Source organism: Lepisma saccharinum, chromosome 4 (genome assembly GCF_977018435.1).
Source record: "Lepisma saccharinum chromosome 4, izLepSacc3.1, whole genome shotgun sequence".
In the NCBI taxonomy this organism is placed as follows: domain Eukaryota; kingdom Metazoa; phylum Arthropoda; class Insecta; order Zygentoma; family Lepismatidae; genus Lepisma; species Lepisma saccharinum.
Window position 1 is genome coordinate 113,024,750 of NC_139232.1, and position 24,985 is coordinate 113,049,734.

The 24,985-nt window shown below is 40.0% G+C and overlaps 2 protein-coding genes across 2 annotated transcripts in view; one reads left to right on the plus strand and one right to left on the minus strand.

Annotated features, from left to right (window-relative positions):
• LOC145986779 (uncharacterized) overlaps positions 1 to 3,237 on the minus strand; it is a 48,827-nt gene extending 45,590 nt beyond the window's left edge. The window contains exon 1 of the mRNA XM_083121200.1: positions 3,140 to 3,237. The gene's annotated coding sequence lies outside the window, so the exon portion shown is untranslated. The remainder of the gene's footprint in view (positions 1 to 3,139) is intronic.
• LOC145986780 (uncharacterized) overlaps positions 1 to 24,861 on the plus strand; it is a 28,028-nt gene extending 3,167 nt beyond the window's left edge. Inside the window, exon 2 of the mRNA XM_083121201.1 lies at positions 23,668 to 24,861. Within this exon, the coding sequence (XP_082977327.1) occupies positions 23,672 to 24,655 (984 nt within the window). The 5' untranslated portion in view covers positions 23,668 to 23,671 and the 3' untranslated portion in view covers positions 24,656 to 24,861. The remainder of the gene's footprint in view (positions 1 to 23,667) is intronic.
• The last annotated feature ends 124 nt before the right edge of the window (positions 24,862 to 24,985 follow it).

The following is a 24,985-nucleotide window of genomic DNA, read 5'->3' on the forward strand; positions in this document are numbered from 1 at the left end:
ACTTGAATGTAGATGTAGGTTTCGACTTTAGGGGGCGGCACGTACGTGTATGTAGAGTGCCACACACGTAAATTTGCCGTTGCGTAGAAACGAATTTTCGTTTCGTCTCCCTCTCTCTTAGCATCACGTGTTCTACCCTGCTCGAAAACCTTCGCTATTGTTGCCATATTGTCATTCCATTCCTGGACACACTCGCGCAAACTTCATTGAAAACAATTGAACAGCGCTCCAGCTCGCGGTTCCCACCGGTCAGCAGGGACGGCAATGTGGCAATATAGCACGGTGTAGTCGTTGCTTCTTTTATGCAGTGCATGTTCATTGGCTAGCTAGTAACTAGTGTTGCCAACTGTAATAATGAAGCACTATTTCTGTCACGGAAGGGGAAAGCAGGTAAAGTGGCGGTGAGTTTTGTTGGATTGGAAGCACCATATTTTTATTTTATACTAAGTATTTGACCGGTTTGACGTTGTGTGCGTGTATTGCGTGTGTGTATGTAAAAGTGTGTGTTTGCTAATGAACGTTAAATTCCATAATGCCTCCAGTTCTGTCGAAGTTGAAATCAAAAACCTTGCATAGCCAAGCTCGGGAAATTCTAAGCAATTCAACTCTGGCTCCGGCAGGTGTTCTTGTAGAAATTGCATAGAGGAGGCTGTCATTTTTGCTGCTTAATGCGATACATATTGTTTTCTGTGTTAAAATTGCCATGCTTTGATGGGTGACCAAGTTCATAGCAGGGCCGGCGGAAGGGGAGGGCGAACCGAGCGGCAAAATTTGAAGAGAAGAAAAAAGTAAGCCTATTGAAAACTGTGATCGAGCGAGATATTCTTTTGCGCTGAATAGTATTGAAATAGCATAAGAAGTCTCATTATTTATTTTATATTTGATGTTTTAGTTAGGAATATATTGATTTTCAATTTTCCGTTGCTGCGTAATGACCGGGGGGGGGGGGTCGAAATAGAGCGGCATCTACTGCCACCTCCCAGGGAGGCAAAATGACTAGCGCCGGCCCTGGTTCATAACAAAAGAAAAAGCCGCGCAGCTTATCGTCTAGTGGCAGTATATGTACTTGTTATTGTTGTCGAAGCCGGCATCCTTTGTAAATGTACAACAAAGGCAACCGACTGTCGCAGATCTCAGAGAGGAAATAATAATACTGTTTGAGGAGGAGTGTTATGGTGCAATTGTAGCGGTTTAACACGTTGGCATGTTATTATCTGCCGTTGCAGTTCCATACCAGTGTATACGGGTTTTGGGAGTGAAAAGTTAGAACGCCACCAGTGCATTAATGCAATGAAAAATAATATATACGTATATATATTTTTTTATTTTGTTTGAAATCACTCAAATAAGGAATCGTATGAAGAAGTCTTCTTTGCAGAATTTTTGGTAATTGTACTTATGTGTTAGTTCATATTTTGCGAATTTTTAGTCCATATGTATGTAGCTACATACAAAGCCACTTGTTAGTACATATTAATCCTAGTCCTGGTATAATGCATGACGTTTAAAACTCAACGTTAGATAGACCTGAATTCTCTAATTTTATTGTTGTACGTAACAGCTGTGCATCGGCGCACCGCAGCGATTTTTCTATCTGCTCCATTAGCAACACTGCTTCTTTAGTTCTGTCGCGCATTGCACGGCAGAATTATCTGCGCTGGACTCTACACATGTGCGCGCGCGCGTGTGTGTGTTGTGTGTGTGTGCGTGTGTGTGTAATGACATGCTCAGCAATTTGGTAATTAAGGAGATATGTGGCCGTTTTTCTAGAGCATTCCCTGATATTCGTTACGAGACTCGGCGGCAAGCGGCCCGGCGTCAGCGCTTGTCTTTCCCGGTGAACGGAGTCCGCGACAGTCGGTAGAGTCGGCTATTAAAATTACAGTTTTCATATTGTGTACTAACCTTGACTACAGAAGGTGTTGAAAATGATGTCCCTCTGCTGCAACACATTCTTGGCATCTCCGAAGGAAATGGGCATTTACACGTTAAAGTTCGACTACTGTAATTCTCCCGATTTCTCGTACAATACTGTCTTTTAACTCATGGATGGTGTGCGGATTGTCTTTGTATACTTTATTTTTTAGATTTCCCCATTTTCTATCCACTTTTATTCAGAACTGACCCCGTTACTCTAAACCTTTTTACGAGGTTTAATATAGTGGTCCTATGTGGAACGGAAACACCAGGAAATTTCGTTGCAAAACGTCGTCGCACTTCTCCACAATTCCTCTTTCCGAAGTAACACTCGACAAGATAAATCCTTTGTTGCAATGTGGTGCCATATTAAGACAAAATCTTCAACACACGGACACGACACAACACAACTTCCGAGGGAGGATTATACTGGCGTCAGTCTGCAACGTCAACAGAAAGGGAAAGAGAGCGAAAAAAACAGACTGTCACGGACCCCGTTCACCGGGAAAGACAAGCGCTGACCCCGGGCCGCTTGCCGCCGAGTCTCGTAGCGAATGTCAGGGAATGCTCTGTAGTACAGACAGTACTAGGTTTTAAAAAGACTTCATGTTGCAAACGCTTGAAGTGGTAGTTGCTAGCTGGGGATGTTTGGTCGTGCCCGAATCCGGCTCTGGTCGGAATTTATTCGGCCTACGTATAGGGCCGGTGGCAACCCACCATCGTGAGGAAATTGGGGAGCTCCGAATTAGTGAGCGGTAACCCGGCCGAGAAGACCTACAACGGCTGGGGGTTCGACGGGCTGACCACCCGTCACCCCAATACTGGTCTAAGATCTTCACGCTATAACAGGTGACGGAGGAACAGTGTGGGAGAGAGACCAGCAGTCGGTATGTAAGCCAAGGCTCTCACGGGCTGTCGCGCTATGGGTTATTAGTTCTATCTGGGGGATGTTTTGAGGAAACTTCTGATATCTGGAGGGGGGGACCATCCTCCCCTTCACTTCGAGCACTGTGACGTTCTTCATGACATGAACCTGTCAAACGGGAGTTTTAGACCACATAAACCTCTCCAGGCACATCTATTTTTCTAGTTTGGCTACACATCGTGCAGCTTGCCATATGTTCGGAAATAGCTTTTATAATAATGAAGCAAACTTGTCACCGAAATGCTCATGACAAACAAAGAAAAAAATATGGATGACAAATATGCATTTTACACTTACGTCAAGCGTAGAGGTACAGAGAAGCAAACACTAACACCTGATAACTGTTCGATATTGAGGCTTTCTTAAATCAGGGAGTGTGCACTAAGAACGCTTTCAGCATGTTTACACTCTCGTGAGAAGAAAGAATAGATCAGAGGATTATCTTGAGCAGGCACATACTGATAGAAATGCAAACACACATATCTACTGCGCTCAAAGTTCGAGATTGCGTTTCTAATCGGTTTGAAGGAAGGGAAACACCAAAAGAGGATAGGACTGATAAAAAAACCTCCAATCTACACATTGTTATCAACGGCGATATCCAAAGATTACGCATGAAAATACAAAGCGAGAAAAGGTTTCATCATTTAACCAGCTGATGTTCCGAGTTAGAAAGATAAAGCTTAATTTGTGTGAGTAGCGAGAAAAAAGCAGCATAAAAACGGTTTCTTTAGGCTAACGTGGAAGACTATACGATATCATGAGCTACACGGAAGTAATAAGTGGCATGAAGACAAAAAAGCTTTGTGAATTGCGTAAAGCATTACATTGTATAACGAGTAAAAACAGTTTCTTCATACCAAGTTAATTCCCACTGAGTACTGAAAAACATATAGAAGTTGAATGTAGGTTCATTTATTCACACAATAGCAAAAACGTGTCGAAAAATGATTTGCATGCAGGGGTGTAAAACATACCAGACAAACACCAAAACTGTTTGTATTTCTTCTTAGAATTAGTACTTAATTTCTACGTTACCTTCCTGATAATTACACTTTGGGGCACTGGCGTACGTAGAGGGGAGTTGATGGGGCTAAAGCCTTTCCAGAAATTTTGAAAAAATCAAAATTTTCAAATGAAAGTAGTAAGAACTCGGAAAAAAACTATTATCATTTTTCTCTTTAAACAACCTTTAAATCGAAGGTTAAAAATTGAATTAAGGAATATTTTATAGTGTATCCAATACCTCTACAACGCAGCCATGTAACGTGTCCTTTACAATTCTAGCCCCATCCTGAAAAAAATGGTATTGTTTCACATATTGTTGAAAAACTCAACCGATGTAAAAAGTTGTCATTATACATTAACTACTACAGTATCAATAATGATTCAAAATGCACGCCTAGCGCACTTCGACGCCAGCGGTCTTGGGTTCTTTGTGAGCGTCCCTTCATCAATTTCATCATATCATAATTCATCCTCATCTTCGCGATTAGCCAAAAGTGGCAGAAATGCGAAGTAAAATAAACGAAATCAATCAATCGCTCAAAACATTAAAATGTTAGCAAAGTGAAAGATCGTGGACTAATAAAAGTATATATGGGAGAGAATTGTATAAAATCTAGCAATTAATTGATAATATCATAAACAGTTTCGATATACTCGTACACGTTGTCTAAACTATTGTTGGGTCAAAACTGGTACACGACGTAATCATTTTATCTGGACCTTGAGGATGTATAAAAGTCTTGGACAACCCCCCCCCCCCCAAGCCCCGCCCGGAAAAAATGTAATTGTTTTAAATAATATAATATAATTTAATATAAACTTTGTTTGAAATTTGGTTACGAGTGTATGATAATTTCTGGGTTGATGTGAAAATATTCCTATGGTTTAAGCAAAAAGTTACTTGCAACTATAGAAATTATTTTATGTAAAGAATATACTGAAAGGTTTCGACTTACCCAGGCACGTATCCAGGAATTCCTTTCGGGGGGGGATCAACACCATTTTTTTAAGGGGTATAGTAAGAACCTCACAATTGTATGTTCAAGACCAGTGGTGGCAATTGGGTTCCAAAAGGGAGGGGGGGGGGTGCGGAGGGCGTTGCAAGGAAAGTTTACTTTCTCTTGGCAGACAAGGCTTAACATTAAGAGGCCATAATGTTGAGGCAAGAAAATAAAAAATGGGGAGCAACTATCCCTTAAATCGTCGCCACTGTAAGGCTGTCATTTTAATCAGAACTTGAAATCGGAACATTTTTTACCACTCGACTCCTCTGTTTCCATGCATTAACATTGTGTGCCGGAACCATCTCGGTATGTGTGTTTGTCCATTTCTTCTCATCTGGCATAAAAACATCTATGGTGTCTTTTGAGTGTTTTTACAAAGCTGTTACACATGCACGGAATGGATAATCCACTCGACAACGCGAGATTCAAACTGTGGGTTGCGAACTGGTTCTCGAGTTTCTCTCTGATTCCAGCCTGAACACCACTAACTTGTCTTGTCCTTCCAGGTTTGCAGCCCGTATAAAAGCCAAAACCCACCAAATTGTTCAGATTCAGGCCTTAGCACTCACAAGTGTTCAAAAACGCCTGTCACAGCTTCCGCTGTCTTGTCATATATCGGCACGAAACAAAGGAAGTCTACTCGAATACAGGTGGATCACGAAACAATTAATGCACAGTGAAAACCCTTCCGTTCCCAACACATCTAATGTTTCGTTTCCCAGTATGATCAAATGCTTACTCATTTATCTTCAGTGACGTGCCCAAGGGAGGGTTGGTGAGGTCATAACCCCATTTGACCCAGTATTCCTTTTTTTTTTTAAAAAAAAAAGAAGAGGAACGTCAAAGACAGGGAGAAAATGGCAAAATCAGGACTGACCATCAAAAATAGTATGCGTAACCCCTCTCCCTTCCGAAAATCCTGGGCACGCCTCTCTTTATCTCGAACACATTTTTTTAAAAAATCAACTCACCAGAAGTTTTTATCATTCCGTATTGGAGACCCTAATTTTCCATCCTTGTGACTTGGATTTTCAAGACTTAGGAAGGTTTCAGACTGAAGAGACAGGCAATACATGTCAATTGGAATGGGCCAATCAACAGCAACGTTTCACACCGTAGAGACACAAAGGACCGCACAAACCTAATTTCGACTTGTGAAATCCTCAGGCGCCACGGTGTGAAGTCTCCCTTATTAGGCCACTGTCAATGTCATCTCGAAATAGTAGCTCTTGTTGACCACAGAAAAAAATTCTTCTCAACCGGTGGGAATGCTCCTCAGTTTTCTTCTCTTTCCTATATTTTCTGTGCTTGTCCACTATACAGGCAACACCTTACGATTTGATATACACAGGACATGTACTATGTAGACATTTTAACGAAAAATCGGTTGAAGTCAAGGAATGGCTAGGTCAGGCACGTATCCAGAGGGGGCCTTAGGGGGCTCGAGCCATCCCCGAAAGTTTTAGGTTTACACTAGATAAAATGAGGTTTTTGGTTTCTTGTTGTGTGAAATAAAATAATGTGACAATAATTTAAGGAAATTAATAATTATTGAGGCAAGACGGAGAATGTTCCGTAACCCTGTTATTGATAATAGCACGTATCCAAGATGGGGCACAGGAGGCTCGACCCTCTCCCCAGGAAGAGTTCAGTTTACGTTAGATAAAATTAGGTTTTGGCTTTTCTTGAATAATGTGAAAATAATGTAAGGAGAGAAATAATTATAGAGGCAAGACGGAGCATGTTTATACCCCTGTTATTGTTAATAGCACGTATCCAAGGTGGGGATGAGGTGGCTCGAGCCCCCTCTCAGGAAAGTTTTCAATTTACACTAGTTAAAATTAGGATTTTGGCTTCTTGAATAATGTGATGATAATTTGGGAGAAATAATTATCGAGACAAGGCGGAGAATGTTCTATAACCCTGTTATTGTTAATAGCACGTATCCAAGGTGGGGTTGAGGTTGCTCGAGCCCCCCCCCCCCCTCCAGGAAATTTTCTATTTTACACTAGATAAAATTAGGTTTTTTAGGCTCGAGCAACCTCAACCCCACCTTGGATACGTGCTATTAACAATAACAGGGGTATAAACATGCTCCGTCTTCCCTCTATAATTATTTCTCTCCTTACATTATTTTCACATTATTCAAGAAGCCAAAACCTAATTTTATCTAACGTAAACTGAAAAATTTCCTGGGGAGACGGTCGAGCCCCCTGTGCCCCATCTTGGATACGTGCTATTATCAATAACAGGGTTACGGAACATTCTCCGTCTTGCCTCAATAATTATTAATTTCCTTAAATTATTGTCACATTATTTTATTTCACACAACAAGAAACCAAAAACCTCATTTTATCTAGTGTAAACCTAAAACTTTCGGGGGGGGGGGGTTCGAGCCCCCTAAGCCCCCCATCTCGATACGTGCCTGATAAGTAATGTAGCTAATACGTATTGCAGGAATAAACTATGTGTGTAAATCAACTGTTCTAATTGAGTTGGTGTTTTAAGTCCACTTTATGCACAGTAAGGCTAATCGGGACTGGACCTACAGTTTAAAGTGGGATCCGAACCACTTGTGCCTCCACCGGGTATCGAACCCGGGTCCCCTTGATTACAAGGCAATGACGCTACCACTGCGCCATGGAAGAGGCCCCTCAACTGTTCTAATGAAAATTAGTTACACAAATTAATTATTTTCTGAAAATAACGATGTACCATATTTTTACTTGTTGACAACAGCAATATAATTTATTGGTATTGTTACTACAAATACAAAATATGACCATACGATCATTCTGTCTCGAGTCTTTTGCAGAAAAAAAAAAAACATCTCACAGATAGTTAAAGGCTGTTGGTTTAACTTCACGAGAAATTAACGAAACCAGTTCTTTTCCGGGAGTGACGTCACTGCATAAGGGAGATAAGTTTTCCCACCGGCTTCAAGCCATTCAGAGTGCAATGACAACGAAGTACACTTTTCAGCTGCCAGATGGCAGGCGTACTGGAAGTAAAGTGCAGGAGTGCAGCAATTATTACCAGCCGCAGTTAGTTCTAGAACTGGGTGGCAGATGGCGTGGAAGAGCGCAGAACCCAGCGGAGAAATTGGGCAACATAGTTACAGTTCCTTTTAGAAAATGTAACTCAGTATCAGTTATCGTTATTTAGAAAAGTAACTAAGCTACTTTCTTAGTTGCTTTAGTATTGATTAGGTAGTAGAACCTGTTGCGTCATGAACTGCGCGTGGACTGTTTTTTTCTTTACTAATTACATCCAGTGATATCCATTAAATTATAATAAATTACGTATGAAAATAGAGATAAGAAAATTCAAAGTAAATCCTTATATTTAAAAAAATACCTGACGCAAGACATTTGCTCGTAATAATAATGTGTTGAGATTACAGTTTTATTTCTACTTTCCAAACAACAGCGCTGTCGAAACGTGCAGAGAAGAAAATGTAAAAGTAATTTATTTTCGTTGCTCATTACCTGAAAAAATAACTAAAAGTAGCCATGGACGTCCACCGGATTTTTTTCCAGGGAGGGACAAGCAAAGTAACTTTTCCAGGGGGGCAAAGGAGGCACATTTTCTCCCAAAATAGTGAGGCCCCCTCAAAAAACACTGCTTCAGTCTGAAATTATCATGTTTCTTCAACATCCTCATAAGAATTAACATGAATTCACATCAGTGGCGCAGGAACGTTTTTCATTTGGGGGGGGGGTACAAAATTCAGCCTCCCATATATATATGTCCAATCAAGTGTCGCAATAATAATAATTAGGATAATTATATGTAATTAAATTAATATATTAATTAACTAAATATGTACATTAATTACTATTGTATTGTTATTATTACATGAATAGGTAAAGGATAGTAAAATAATAGAAATATAACAGCAAGTATTCATTATCTAGCGTACGTGTAGTTAAGATCGCCAAGATTTGCACAAAAACAACTGCCCTGACAAGGAATTTAATGTCAGATAGAAAAAGAATTGAATATTTATTGAATAACATAAAAAAGAGTTAGATTCAATTAACGAAAAGTAAAGTTCCTGATTAATATTTTATGGATATTATCATTAGTAGTGTGCATAAATCTTTGGAATCCTTCAAAGCCGTATGAGCCAAATTCCTTGCCTTCCAATAAGTTCAGCGGTAAAAAACATCTAGTATACAGGGTGCAGCAGAAATAACTCCCGGATTTCATTGATTTGAATAACAAAGCAACGATAGATGTTATGCAAAATTTTATTTCACAGTTGGAAAGAACAAGGATTACCATTTTGTTTCCCATATGTACCGAGACAACTCCATGAACGCCCCTACTTTTTTGAGGAAGACGGCACGCAGTTAATGTAACGTCTGACCGTTATGTATGGATGTTACACAACTTCCTGCAGCCGCAATCGAACGAACGTGGCAAATTGGTTGTGTGGTTCCAACAGGATGGTGCCACAGCACGCGTATCGATGAACGTGCTACGTGAAATGTTTCCAGGGCGTCTGATCTCACTTCGAAGTGACCTTCCATGGCCAACTCGTTCCCCCGAGCTCGCACCCTGCGACTTCTTTCTGTGGGAGTACCTGAAGTTTACCAAGGAAGGCCGAGGACAGCCAATGATCTGAAAGATGGTACCAGACAGGAAAGAGCGGCAATACCGACCAGACATGACTAGGAGGGTAATGCAGAACTTCAGGGCGAGACTTCAGAAATGCGTACACTGTGCAGATCGGCATTTGGATGATATCATTTTAAAACAAAGTCAACTATGTCACCCAAAATGGTGACTTGTGGCAATTTTGTAAAAAATAATTGGAACATTTTGTTCTTTGCTAATGTGCAATAAAATGGTAAACCTTGTTCTTTCTAACTGTGCAATAAAGTTTCGCATAGCATCTATCGTTGCTTTGTTATTCACAAATGAAATCCGGGAGATATTTCTGCCGCACCCTAACTTTTAATTGCTACGCTGTTCAAGCATGGTATTGGCATTGATGGAAATTGAGTATAACAAATGCTAAACAATTATATTTTGATAAATTACTTTTACTACTTGGTAAGTCTTTTTGGGGGAAGGGATCCGGACCCCCTGGACCCCCACAAAAACGTCCTTGATACCTAGGTATAATGTGAAGCCATGAGAAATATTCTCTTTTAGAACAGCACACACGAATGTCCTGTTATTTAATGCAAAATATGCATAAATATTTTTAATTGTTTTGTTAGAATTTAAGTTTTAAAAAAAAACAGATTTTAAAATCAGGTAACAATTCTGAAACATATAAGGCCAGTGGCGTGGCGTGACTTTTTAAAAAGTGTTGCCGGCTATCAGTACGACATTTATACCTGCTAGACGTTATTACAACCCCCCCCCCCCCTTCGGTAAAGAAAACATTTCTCCGAGCTAGATATTTGTTCATTTCGTTCTTGTTTTGCTATCAGCACATTGATTTAGCTACAAACACTCCTAGAAAGAACTACCACTCATGAGACAGTTACCACGAAAATCCAATGAATAGTGGTAGACCCTTGTCAATTCTTCATCTGTCTCCGTTTCTTTGCAATGAGCTGCGAAGGGGAAGAAGAAGATCCACACTTTTCTCGGGTCAGTTTGACGTTTGTGTGGTGAGCACTGAGCAGACGACAGAACTCCGCTCCTTTGTGGAAGGCAAGCCCAGCTGTACGTACTACTGTTGCCAACTTAGTATTTTGGAGCAAGGTTTGTCCAAATCACGAATCACACAAAGGAACTATACTTTCGTCTATTACCTAACTGGTCTCAGTTGTAGTTCAATCCAGCCTTGGCTCTGCCTCTATTTGCTTCGCAGAAATTGTATTCCTATTTAGGCGGGATTTAGATCTTTTCTGCCAATCCGATGTGACAACACTGGCTGCTCCGGTGGGTCTGAATGGAAAATCAGGAGTGAGGGGGATCTTGAGCCACCCCAACCAGGAATAATCATCTCTCACCCACTGGATATAGAAACTACATTATATAGAGTTCCACTTCAGTTCCGTTCATTCTAATTTTAAAAGTCCCATAGCTACGCATAAAAATATCTAAACAATTTATGGCAGATGTGTACCACATCCAATGCCTTTTAGAAGCCATGTATTTGGTATTTTCTCAGACATCTATAGGGTGTTGTATTAAAAAAGAAAAAAAATGAGTTCAGATGGTTCCCAATCAACTCGTAAGAAGTCTAACTTTGAAATATTTGTGAAAAATTTGACAAATCATTATTTGTAATATAATTAGCTGTACCTAATGACGCTCTTCAAGTACTGAAAGTAATACGTATCATTCGGTACATTTACAAAACCGAAATCCTTCAGCTCTCAGAAGTAGCAAGGAAAGCCATACGCTCAAAACTTTATTTTCTCTTTTCAATTTTTGGTGGACAATGTGAAGAGCCGGCCAAGATTTATTTTCGTATGTAGTGGTATTAAATGCAGATACATGCGTGTGTTTTAGGATGACATGTCAATTTCTCGTTCATGTGAAAATGTAAACTTTAATGTAAGCAGAAGCATGTGCGCGTCACAGTTAAAGATTTTCACATCTACAAAGAAAATCCAAAACACATTCCCACCTCGCCGTACTCCGTGGCGGAGGGGTTAGCATAGCGCGCTATGACGCCTGAGTTCCCCGTTTCGAATCCTGGCCTGCCCATGGGTGTTATTTTTTAGTGTCCATCAATTTCATCATATCATCATCACTCATCCTCATCTTCGCGATTAGCCAAAAGTGGCAGAAATGCGAAGTAAAATAAACCAAATCAATCAATCAAATATTCCCATCTTGCTCCCAGAGACCTTGTAAATCCAATCCAAAATCTACCAATAGAACCTGCAGTGAGTCTCATTTATCTCGTGCATTCATCTGACTAATGTAATTTTCTTACAATTTGACTTTAGAGTTTAACATAAAATGGCGTTGTGTTTGTGTTGCATTCGATGTCACAATTAGATTTTAAGCAATTAATGTCCAATTATAAGTATACCTAATACATAGGTAAAAAATAGTCCCCCCTCTGATAAAATCGCAAATTGCACCCTGTTTAAATGTCTAGGAAAGATTTCATTTCACCTAGGAATGATATCGCGATGCGATGAGTCGAGAATTGTCACAGCCTCATCTCGTCTCCTGTGTGGTGAGGTCCTTCTCGTTCTTGTTTGTGCTTAATTTTCTTTCGGTTTCCACTCTGAAGTTATGAAAACTTATTCCAAATTCACCTCATTCTCAGATAGGCTAATCGGCACTCTATTTTTAAAAAATATATATATATATATCTTAATATATAGGTTTAAGTATAGTTTTCCCAACACCCTCTTACAAATTTATGAAAAATATGGGTGAGGTGCAGGAGTGCATTGTAACACCCCCCCCAGTTGGTCTGTCGTGTCTCGTCTCGTTCGTGTAAGTGTTCCGTTTCGGAAAATTCCATTATAAATATTCAAAAGAAAATGGGGCCAGTCATATACTCTTCTGATGAAGATTTGTACCTATCTTCGAACCGACGCGACCACTGCTTTAGAAATGTGTACCCCTCTTTACGCAAAGGAGCATTCGTCTGCAGTCTGATTTTCTGAGAGCAAATCTGATTCCATCGTTCCACACACATTTTAAACAATTTTCATCTCCTTAAAGAGGTTTCCAAGAACTTAGGTCAATGAACTAACTAGTACAAGCACAATGTAGTATAATAAGTTTACAATTAAATGTTTTGACTATAATGCTTAAAATTTATAAACAATAATACTTTTTTATTGGGCGAATTGATAATAAGTAATTTTAACAGTAGCACCTTCCGTCTGCTGTCAAATTACCAAAGGGGGGTACAGGGGGTACAACTCGATTTACGGATTTAGGGGGGTACAGTACCCCCCTTCAAAAATTTGCGGGGGTACAATGTACCCCTGTACCCTCCCGTTCCTGCGCCACTGATTCACATCACCCGTGGCTCTACAGCCCGTAAGGGCCTTGGCCTATCTCCCGACTGCCAGTCTCCCTCCCACAATCCTACCTAGAGGCAAGCCCGTAGCCAGGCAGGGGCCAGGGGGGCTGAGCCCCACCCTGGAACTGCCGCCAGCCCCCCCCCCCGGCACTGCCTTCAGTCCCCTTGACATTAGGCAAAACTATTTTGTGTAATTTGTTTGCAGTCAAGAGTGAAAATGTAGACAGCAGATATCATTTTGCTCATAACTTTGGTGAAGGATAAATACACAGAACATGAACAACAGCTAACACATTTCTTCATCTTATTTGTAAGAAGAAGTATAAGTAGCGGCGAGTATTTAAAAGATTCTCTTCTCTAGAAGGTTCTTTCACACAGGGGAGCTTCTTTATCTGTACGTTCGCTGCCCCTGTTGCGACCTCCCACTTAGACAGAAATCTGTGACTTTGATGTCATCATGTAAATTCCCTCCGTATCTGCGTCAAAGATCAACAGATCCCAAGTTTTGCTTCCGCCGGGGGTGGAATGTACTGTAGGCACTATGATTGAATATTGTGCATTTTTCCTTGTGTGATATAAATATCTGTATCATCAAAAGTAGTATGGAATGTGCAGTAAGGGATGATTTAAGTAGCAGTCAACACTTTAAAAAACGATGTTTTAAAAGATATAGAAAATGTAGTATTTGTATGATATTTCTAAATTTCATATACTAACTTAATGACCCCCCCCACATAATTTACCTTCATTTATACTGTTAAACTTTTGAAAATTGGACTTGGTTAACAAAGGCCCCCCTTGATAACCCGTGAGCCCCCCTGGAGATCAATTCTAGCTACGGGCCTGCCTAGAGGTGGAGAGATCTTCAGCCAGTAATGGGGTGACGTGGGGTGCCTACGAGTTGGGGGTGCTATACCAATTGCTTTCAAATAGAATGGAGATATGTGTTAAAAATATAACTAGCCATCTGACATAAATTGGCAAGTTGCATAGAGGGGCCTCACGATCATGTTAACCCTCGAGTGCGGCCAAGCTAAGATCCAGCGCGGGGACCGCCTTTATGATAGTGACCCGCTGTTGCCGCGTTTTCCAACAAAGAAACTTGCAGACAATTTGGCCTACTGCTGCCCCCTGTTTGGGCAACAAGCGGCAACATTAGAACCCCTCCCCCCGGAAGCAGCCAGCAGGGAAACAGAATTTTGTCAAAATCTCTGAATGGGGGCCGGGAGATAGCTTGGCCGAGGTATAGGCCTCCATATTTTACTCGGGTAGAAGAGTCTCTCCAATGAGATAATGGGACAACAATATATTGCTGCTAGCGAACGTGGTCTTAGCGAACACAGTTACGGGAGGATTTGCAGGTGCGTGCTGTTAGCGAACACACAAACTTGTCCTGTCTTATTTGTCCTTGAATCTGGTCATCATGCAAGTGTTGCCCGTGATAAGCCAACTTGCGTGGAGAAACACCTCAGTGGTTGGTGCCTATTCGCGATTAAAATTATCCGATATGCCATCTGGTGAGCTTTTCAGGAACCACTCCACGTAGGACACCTCGCTGCGCTTCGCCGTGTTGAAGCCGTTCAAAGCATGGGGAACATGCGAAAAAGTAGCGTATACCAGTGGCGCAGGAACGGGGGGTACAGGGGTACATTGTACTCCCCTAAATTTTTGAAGGGGGTACTGTACCCCCTAAATCCGTAAATCGAGTTGTAACCCCATGTACCCCCCCCCCCCCTTTTGGTAATTTGACAGCAGACGCAAGGTGCTACTGTTAAAAGAACCTATTTTCAGTTCGCTCAATACAAAAAGTGTACATTGTTTATAATTTATAAACATTATCTTCCTTACCACGGAAATTCAAACCATTCTAAACTTATTCTACTATTGAGCGACCACAAGGAAAAAACCTTGGACGAAAAGTCCCCTTTCCCTTCTTCCGTTCAGCTCGGACCATAAGGAAGCATTGTCCACTCTCCCCCTGCCCTCCTCGCGGGAGTACGGTGCACAGGAGTCGCGGGTGTGCGCAGTTTGTTTTGCTTGTGGTTCCACTATACATTGTGGTTGCTACTAGTTAGTTCATTGACCTAAGTTCTTGGAAACCTCTTTAAGGAGATGAAAATTGTTTAAAATGTGTGTGGAACGATGAAATCAGATTTGCTCTCAGAAAATCACGCTGCAGACGAATGCTCCTTTGCGTAGGGGGGGGGGGGGTACACTTTTCTAAAGAAATCGTGGCTTCGATTCGAAGATAAGATCCAAATCTTCATCAGAAGGGTATATGACTGATCCCATTTTCTTTGAATATTTAAAATGGTATTTTCCAAAACGAAATACTTACACGAACGAGACGAGATACTACACACCAACTTTGGGGGGTACAATGTATTGCTGTATCTCACCCATATTTTTCATAACTTTGTAAGAGGGTGTTCGGAAAACTATACTTAAACCTAAATATTAAGATATTTTGAAAATAGAGTCACGATTAGCCTATATGAGCATGAAGTGAATCTAGAATAAGTTTTAATGACTTCCGAGTGGAAACCGAAACAAAAATTAACACAAACAAGAACGAGAAGGACCTCGCCACACAGGAGACGAGATGAGGCTGTGACAATTTTCGACTCATCGCATCGCCATATCATTCCTAGGTGAAATGAAATTTTTCCTAGACATTTAAAGAAGGTGCAATTTGCGATATTATTAGAGGGGGTGGAGGGGAATTATTTTTACTTATGTATTAGATATACTTATAATTGGACATTAATTGCTAACTAACTAACTAACTCTCTAGCCTTCTTAAACCCGAAGGTTCATGGCTGCAGCAACACAGGCCTTCCATCTTTCCCTATCTTGAGCAAGATCTATATACTCTTTTCCATCCCTACCGATTTCCCTTAGGTCCATCTCAACGTTGTCCCTCCATCTTCGTCTTGGCCTTCCTACAGGTCTCTTACCATCAGGTCTCCCAACAAGAATCCTGTATACTCCTCTTTCCTCTCCCATTCGTGCCACATGGCCTGCCCACCTAAGTCTTCTTGATTTAATTATTCTAATAATATCTGAACATGAATACAAATTATGTAGTTCTAAATTATGTAACCTTCTCCACTCACCTGTCTCCTCATCCCTTTTAGGTCCAAAGATTTTCCTAAGGATTTTATTCTCAAATACTCTCAATTTATGTTCCTCTTTCAATGTAAGGGACCAAGTTTCACATCCATATAATACTACAGGCAAAATTACTGTTTTGTATATTTTAACTTTTAGTTTCTTAGATATTAAACGAGAAGACAAAAGTTTATGAAGAGAGAAGTAACATGCATTTCCTGAATTAAGCCTACTTTTTATTTCCTCTTTAATATAATTTTCATTTGTTAATATTACTCCTAAGTATTTGAATTTGGAAACTGGTTCAAACGAGTTGTTATCAATAATTAGATTTTGATTATTACCTAACACTTGCTTTCGGCCTGTAAGCATATATTTAGTTTTCTCTTTGTTAACTTCCAAACCTATCTCTTTAGCAGATTTGAAAAATATTTTAGCATTATTCTTAATTGTATTCGCATCATCCCCCAGTAAGTCTACATCATCTGCATATGCTAACAACTGAGTCACACCATTTAATTTTAGTCCTTCTTTAGTTTCTTTTAGTTTCTAAGGCAAAATTAAAGAGCAATGGAGATAATGCATCTCCTTGTTTTAACCCATCATGAATTGTAAATTTGTCAGACATATTAATACCCACACGAATTTTACTTTCTGTTTCACTGGTGCATATTTTTATCATACTAACAAGCTTCTTAGGTATTCCAAACTCTACTAATATATTATATAATTTATCTCTTTTGACCGAATCATATGCTTCTTTGAAATCAATGGGACATTAATTACTAAAGTCTAATTTTGGTATCGAATGCAACACAAACACAACGCCATTTTAAGATAAACCCTAAAGCAATCTGTAAGAAAATTACATTAGTCAGATGAATGCACGAGATAAATGAAACTCACTGCAGGTTCTATTGGTAGATTTTGGATTGGATTCGCAAGGTCTTTGAGTGAGATGAAAATGTTTGATTGATTTATTTGGTTTATTTTACTTCGCATTTCTGCCACTTTTGGCTAATCGCAAAGATGAGGATGGGCGATGATATCATGAAATTGATGAACACTTACATGCCCAACCTGGGACCTCTGGCGTCAAAGCGCGCTATGCCAGCCGGCGAGGTGGGAATGTGTTTTGGATTTTCTTTGCGAAAATCTTTAGCTTCACATGCTTTTGCTTACATTAAAGTTTGCCTTTTCACATAAACAAGAAATTGACTTGTCACCATAAAACACACGCATGTATCTGCATTTAATACCACTACATACGAAAGGAAACCTTGGACGGTTCTTCATATTGTCCACCAAAGATTGAAACTAAAAAAAAACAAAAAAATATTTTGAGCGTATGCCTTTCCTTGCTTCCTCTGACATCTGAAGGATTTTGTTTTTGTATATGTAATGATAGTACTTTCAGTGCTTGAAGAGTGTCATTAGGTACAGCTAATTATATAACAAATAAATGCTTTGTCAAATGTTTCACAAATATTTCAAAGTTAGACTTCTTACGAGTTGGTCGGGAACCATCTCAACTCAGTTTTTTATTTTTTAATACAACGCCCTACAGATGTCTCAGTAAATACCAAATACATGGCTTCTAAAAGACATTGGATGTGGTACACATCTGCCATAAATTGTTTAAAGATATTTTTATGCGTAGCTATGGGAATTTAAAATTAGAATCAACTGAACTGAAGTGGAACTCTATAAGTATGATATATTCATAATGTGGTTTCTATATTCAGTGGGGGGAGATGATTATTCCTGGTTGGGGTGGTTCAAGATCCTCCTCATCCCCTTTAATCTCAACCTGCATTAAAATGAATAGATGTATCTTTGTTCGCAATTTTCACATTTGGAACTCCTGATTTTCCGTTCCGTTAAATTCAAATAAGGCCAGAACGAAGTCCAGAGATTTATATGTTTCAGAATTGTTATCTGGTTTTAAAATCTGTTTAAAGAAACATAAGTTCTAAGAAAAACAAAGAAAAAATAGTTATGCAAATTTTGCATTAAATAACAGGATATTCGTGTGTGCAGTTCTAAAATAGAATATTTCCCATGGCTGCACATTATACCTAAGTATCAAGGACGTATTTAGGAGGGGGTCCGGACACTCTCCCGAAAGACTTACCAAGAAGTAAAAGTAAATAATCAAAATATAATTGTTTAGCATTTGTTATATAATCCATGGTTATTTCCGCTGAATTTATTGGAAGGCAAGGAATTTGGCTCATACGGCTTTGAAGGGTTCCAAAAGATTTATGCACGCAACAAATGATAATATCCATAAAATATTAATCAGAAACTTTACTTTTGGTTAATTGGATCTAACTCCTTGTTTGTTATTCAATAAATATTCAATTATTTTTCTATTTGACATTAAATTCCTTGCCAGGGCAGTTGTTTTTATGCAAATCTTGGCTACCTTAACTACACGAAGCTAGATAATGAATATATGCTTTTATATCTCTATTCTTTTACTATCTTTTACATATTAATGTAATAACAACAATACAATATTAATTAACTTACATATTTAATTAATATTTTAATTTAATTAAATATAATTATTATAATTGTAATTATTTATTATTATTATTGTTATTATTATTGCAACACTTGGTTGGACCCCCGATATGTATTTCTAGGTGCAGTAGTATGTGTGTTTTTATATATATATATATATATATATATGGGAGGCTGAATTTTGTACCCCCAAATGAAAAACGTTCCTGCGCCACTGGCGTATACTGTTCAGTTTTTTGCTCTAAATCGTTTTGTGGTTCAGGACAAGTGAAAAGCTTACATGTGTTTTCCACCCCGTGGAATCAACAACATGAAATGTTTAAATAAATCAGGGAAAACAGAACTGATTGACAAGATTGGCATAACTGACATGCGGAAAGGAAATTACGAAGAATGTACGAGTCTGTTCACTCTAATTTCCGAAATAATCTTTCGGAAAGATGATTTTATTGCCATGGAAGTAAGTTTTAAATTGTTCTTTATGAATATAACATTTTTTTCGAAAACAATGTATTATGTATGTAATTTGGAACAGGTGCAAGTCGATTAAGTGCAAAGATGAAAATAGTTTGAGAATTAATTAATGTCCGTAATCATAAAGGTAAGTCAGGAAAACATGATTGGCATGCTAATGTTGCTGTTTGATTCAGTATGTCAATTTTCAGTGAAGACTGAAAATAGCCTCAATGGAATTGTTATTGTTATTATTATTATCATTATCCGGTGTTGTTATTAAACCAGCCTGTCTCTTTGGGGAAAAACTGCAACAGCATGTTTTAATTTATTTCCTCCCAAGCTTTGCAATGCAGGTGAATTGCTTTATTTTCAAATCATTTCTGAGAGCCCCAGTTAGGCAGTTACAACCGAGGTCCAGTTCAGATGAAACAGCACCGCTTTGAAAAACCAGTGCCTATACATTAGTTTTATGCGTTTTCCGTGTTATTTTTATTATCATAATTAAATGCTTCGCTCTCAGCACAGCTTCACCTTCGTTATAGTTTCTGGAATTTACATCGCATTCGCAATATTTAAATATAACGCGTAATTTAAACGTTTCTTCCATACCAGCAATGACAACATGCTGCTATTACGTACTACTACTGAATGCAGTGGCGTAGCGTGATTCTATGAAAGGTGTAAGGCTTCCTTAGATAAACCTGATCTGAATATTGGATAAAGAAAACCCAAAGATATTTTAACTAAGTAGAATCTATTTGAATATAAGTCATGCATGGGCATACTCAATTTCAAACACAAAATGCACACACTCTATGTTAACAATAATAGCATATGTATGTATTACTTAATGAAAATTCTCATTTATACTGTAACTCGATCCGACGAGCCTTTAATCTGAACACCTCCATCACGTCGTCGTAGAATCGGGAGTTTCTGGTCAATGTCTTTGGCAGCTCCTTTTATCAGTCCCAAGTCAGATTTCCTTGACTGAGTCTGTGTGCTGCGTTGAAAGTCTGTGTACTGCGTTGAAATTTAAGAATCCCCTTCAGTGCAGAAAACGACTTTTCCACCGACGAGCTTGAGGCAGGAACAGTGAGGAAGAATTCTGTTAGTTTGTACACTTGTTCAACAGCTTCATTCAAATGGGTAGAATGCAAGTACTCATGAAGTTCAAACACACACTTTACTCGATATTCGGCTTCAGAATAAATTACCTGTAGCTCAACTTTCAACTGGCAGCAATTGACAAATTTCGCATACAGCTTAGTTAAGGACACAAACTCTTCTTCTGGAAAGGCCATGTCTTATTTTTATTCCTATTATTCTTTTTCTTTCACTAAAAAGCCATTTGTGGGAAATGCGTAGGATACAATTTGCAAATGCATTCGAGAATATTACTCATTATCATGGTTACGATATTTGCGCACATTTTGAAAAGCATATCAAGCAACTTAGTCAAAGGAAAAGGTAAAACAAATCTGTAAATCATAACGCTAAGTATTACGCGTATGCTTTTAACATTACAGGCAACTGGGATGCACGCGCCTAACTTCGCGGGCGCTGCCGGATCTAGAATTGCCAGACATTCCTCTTTTATCTTTAACTTCGCTGCTTCTAATGAAGGTAATATCCAACATTAAACCATCTCTTTGTGAACTTAATTGTTAGTTTACACATTTAAAATGACACCCGTTTTGTTAGCTACACCTCCCGTCAAGCATTGTTGAAACAACACGGGAGTCGATTTTCTTGGTTCTCTTCCGACCGTGCAAACAGACGCAGCGGGGACAGAAATCTCGCAAGTTAGCACCCACTGGTAATGCGCCTTACAGTGCGTGAGAATCGGGGCGCCCTGTCATTAGTTGAGAAGGTACTACGTAAGCAAACACACCCGCCATGGGCGAGTCCAAATCATTTCTTTCATTCACCCGCACGTAAGTCCTCTCAAGAAGCCTTACAGAGAAACAACTCGAATCATACAAGTCTTCAATTGTTTCGTTAAAAGTTCTACTTGAAGTCTGATATTGCTATGTGTGTTCAAGCGATAAATACGGAAATGAAATAAGTTTTCTTCAATAATTTCAACTTGTAAGGTGGACTTACAAGCCTTACGTTGGCACTACGCCGCTGACTGAATGTAAACAAAGATCTATCCTACGTAGAGCGGCCATATTGGAAGCGACACTAGCGCTCAGGTGGTAATTTTAATCGCGAATTGACCTGACCTGATTCACCCCTGATCATTCTTCAATCGGGTCTTCCTTGTCGCACAACAGTTTTTCTACCTTGTGTTCTGACGTCAGACGATGAATGCCTACGAGGTTAGGTTAGGCCTGTTATGTTAGGTTCCATTAGCATAAATACAGTAAATTATTATTATTTAATCTAAGAGAACTAAACATTGCTAGAATAATCTAACAACGTAAACATTTAGCCATGTTCCAAATTAATCAGGGTGAACTTGGAGTCTCTAGCGGTAAAAGGAAGAAGACTTACATGAACATCGACACCCTGATAAAAACAGCTTTGGAACAACTGAAAATTGATAATAACATTTACAAATGTCTTAGGAAGTTGTCCTTTGTACAAAAAGTAAACTAAGTTGATTAACATTTACATTTCTTATGTAAAATTTGATTTTTAAGGAAGATGAAATATATCAATATTTTAACAAAAACTTTCATGTATGTTAACCTAAATTGTTGAGGATCCTTCATTTAGCTAATTTCAAACACAAAATGATTATAAGATATCACTGGCAATACTTACATGTTGACCACTTTCAACGACAAACAAGACAGGGCAAGTTTGTGTGTTCGCTAACAGCACGCATCTGCAAATCCTTTCCTTCCGGTGTTCGCTACGAACACGTTCGCTAAGAGCACGGAATCATTGCTGTCATTAGTTTATAATATTGGGTTGTCCTGGAAGTTCTGAGCGTTTTCGACGAATACCCCTATGGAACCACACGATAGAAAAACATGAAATATTGGTGGCATTGAAATGCAGACATTTGAGTGCATCAGTCGGTGACGTTCGGTCGCGTGAAGCAGAAGCTGTGTTTCTGTATCGTGTGTTAAACATGAATGGTCAAAAGTTGCATTTTCGATACGTTATATTTTCCTCTAAAAAAGAGAGAAAACGCTGCAGACACGTGCAAATAGATTTGTGACATATATGGAGACGACGCTATAGGTGAATCAACGGTTCGCAAAACAGAGATTTCAGTCTGAAAGACGAGGTTCGTGCTTGGCGACCATCAACAGTGGACGACGAGCACATTAAGGCACAAACTATGGCTCTGTCCGAAAGGTACGAAGTACGTACTTGAAGCATGGTTTTGGCGGAAGTGACGTCACCTAGTACAGTTCGAAAGCGCCAAGAACAGGAGTACGCAAGTGCATAGCTCGCAGTGCAGATGGAAGCTGACTGGGTCACATGATTTCCACACTCGTCGTTCGTTTGTTTAAATTCGCGGAGATAGAAAGCCAGCAAGACAGGTTAAATATACGTTATGGGTCAGCAAGTTGTTAGTTAAAGTGCTTCTAATGTGTGGAAATGTATGTGTACGAACATTTGAAAATGCAATATGATTTCTATGGTGAAAACAAGTGTTTAAAACGTGGGGAAAACAACGAGTACTCAGTTTTATCTACTGGTCGCATTTGGCGCTGCAGCCTAAGTGCAATTCGAAAGACTTTTACTTCCAGTCCACGACTTCAAGACCACACTCCAAGACAATACTCGGAGGATGCTCGCTTCAAGTACGGTCTTGCACCTTTGGGACACGGCCTGAGTCTAACCCAATATCGTCGACCAAAGAAATAGCAGAGGCCCTGAACGTAAGCACTGTTTCCGAAATTTGGTTAAACTTGGATCCACCACTCTATACATTATATTTGTATCCCGCACGAATTGTCAGAGAAAATCTGCCCTGATCGCTATTCCATCTGCGATATGCTACTGAAACGGAACAAAACGCACCCTTTTTTTAAATGAATGGTGACTGGTGATGGAAAGCGGATCGATTATGACAATTCTGTGCAAAAAAAAAAAAAAAAGAAACATGATGCTAAGCCGGCGAACCACGAAAGCAAACATCAAAGCCAAACATTCACTCACAAAAGATCATGATTTATATCCGGTGGGATTTCAAGGGCATTCTGTACTGTGAACTGCTCCCACAACATCGGGCAATGAATTCAGACGTGTACTGTGGCCAATTGGAAAAAATGCATCAGAACATTCCGCAGAAGAGACAGAACTTGTGAATAGGAAGGGTGTTCTGTTCCACCAAGACAACGTGAGACCGCATGTGTCTTTGGTCACTCATAGAGAATTGAACGAGATAGGTTGAGACATCTTACCCCACTCACCATATTCACCGGACATCGCATCACCTGACTTCCACTTGTTTGGGTCTTTACAGAACTGCAAAACTGCCAAAAAGCATATCGATGACTCGAGTCCAAACCAGTCCAATTCTACGCTGGCGGTATTTTGAAGTTACCACAACGATGGACCAAGGTCATCGAGGAAAGTGGGCGATAGTTTGCGGAACAATGATAATCATAATTTGTTTACTTTTCTACGATAAAAACATTCAGAATTTTCCGGACAAACCAATATATATTATTTGATTATTATTATCATTATTACTATTTCTACCAATTTTGGACCAGTAATTTTTGGCGACGTCTATGGTCTGGAATATATATATATATATATGTCATATTTCGTTCTTGTTTCAGTGCTATGGAGAGACCTGGAGCCGGACGTACCACGCGGCGCAACTTCAGGGGTAGATATGCCTCGCCCAGGATGGGCTTTCTGCACCGGAAGGGAAACGCAAATCCTGCCCACCAGCACACGCCGTATCCGCGCAGGGGAAACTCGCGGGGCAGGAGACGTTTCGGTCTGGGATACAATCCGTTGCAAAGTGGACAGGAGCAGGCGGGGAACGACGGTCACTGCACCGAAGGACAGGAAGACGGAGGCGATCCGTTGAAGAGGATGGAAGAGCTTGCGGTGCAGATCCAGGGAAGCTTGCAGAAGATAGAAGAGCTGAGCATGCTTCAAAACAGCGGACAAAACTGTTTGGAAGGTGATGGAGGTTGGCACGGCGATGGATGGAGCAGCGTGCAACAGAGCGGTTACCAATGGGGCGTGGGTTACGACTTTTTCCCTTGCACGTACGGTTGCATGGAGATGGTCCATCCGGAAGCGCTGCCCATGCACGAGTACGACTGTCCCGCTCGTCCGCTTCCGTGCATGTACGAACGGTGCGACTGGCAGCTGAGCTGTCCCGAGTACCTGGTGGACCACGTGGTGAACCAACACGGGGAACTTCCGCCCCTGATATCGTCCAGCGTCCGGTTGCAGATCGATCTGACGCTGGAGGACTTCAACGTCGGACGGATGGTGCACGTGTTCTCGCACCTTTTCTACGTGTTCTGCTTCCGTCGCGAGGAGGACATCGCCTGCCTGGTGATGGTGGCCGCCAACAGGTTCTCCAGCCGCGGCTTCAAGACGAAGATCCGCATCCACGGGGTGGAAGGAGCCAAGCCCTTCACGAAGGTTGCCCCCGTCAAGTCTTTGCTGGACAAAGACGTAATATACGAATCCGGGAAATACACGTGTTCCTTCGGAAAGGAGACTTTGACGAGGCTCGCCGTGGAAGACGACGACAGCGCCTACGCGTATGCCAACGTTGAAATTCGAAGAGTTTTCGCACAGTAGTTCACGCGATCTGAGGTTAAGCTTCTTAGGAGAATGAAATCCAAACGAGTTTGATCCTAGAAATAATGCTTCGCTTATTTGCGCAACAAAAATATAACTTGTAAACCATTAAATTTAAGACGTAGCAAAAATTGATGGAACGTAATATGTTTTAAAATGTAAATTAGTTTGGAAAGAAACGCAGAAAATTATAATTGTCTTGTAAGCTTGTAATAAATTTGTTTGAAGGTTTCTTACATTTAATTCTTTATTCCTGGCTTCTGATTGATGTTTGATGAACTAAACAAAGTAAGACAATATGGGCACAACCCAACAAATTGTATCAAACAT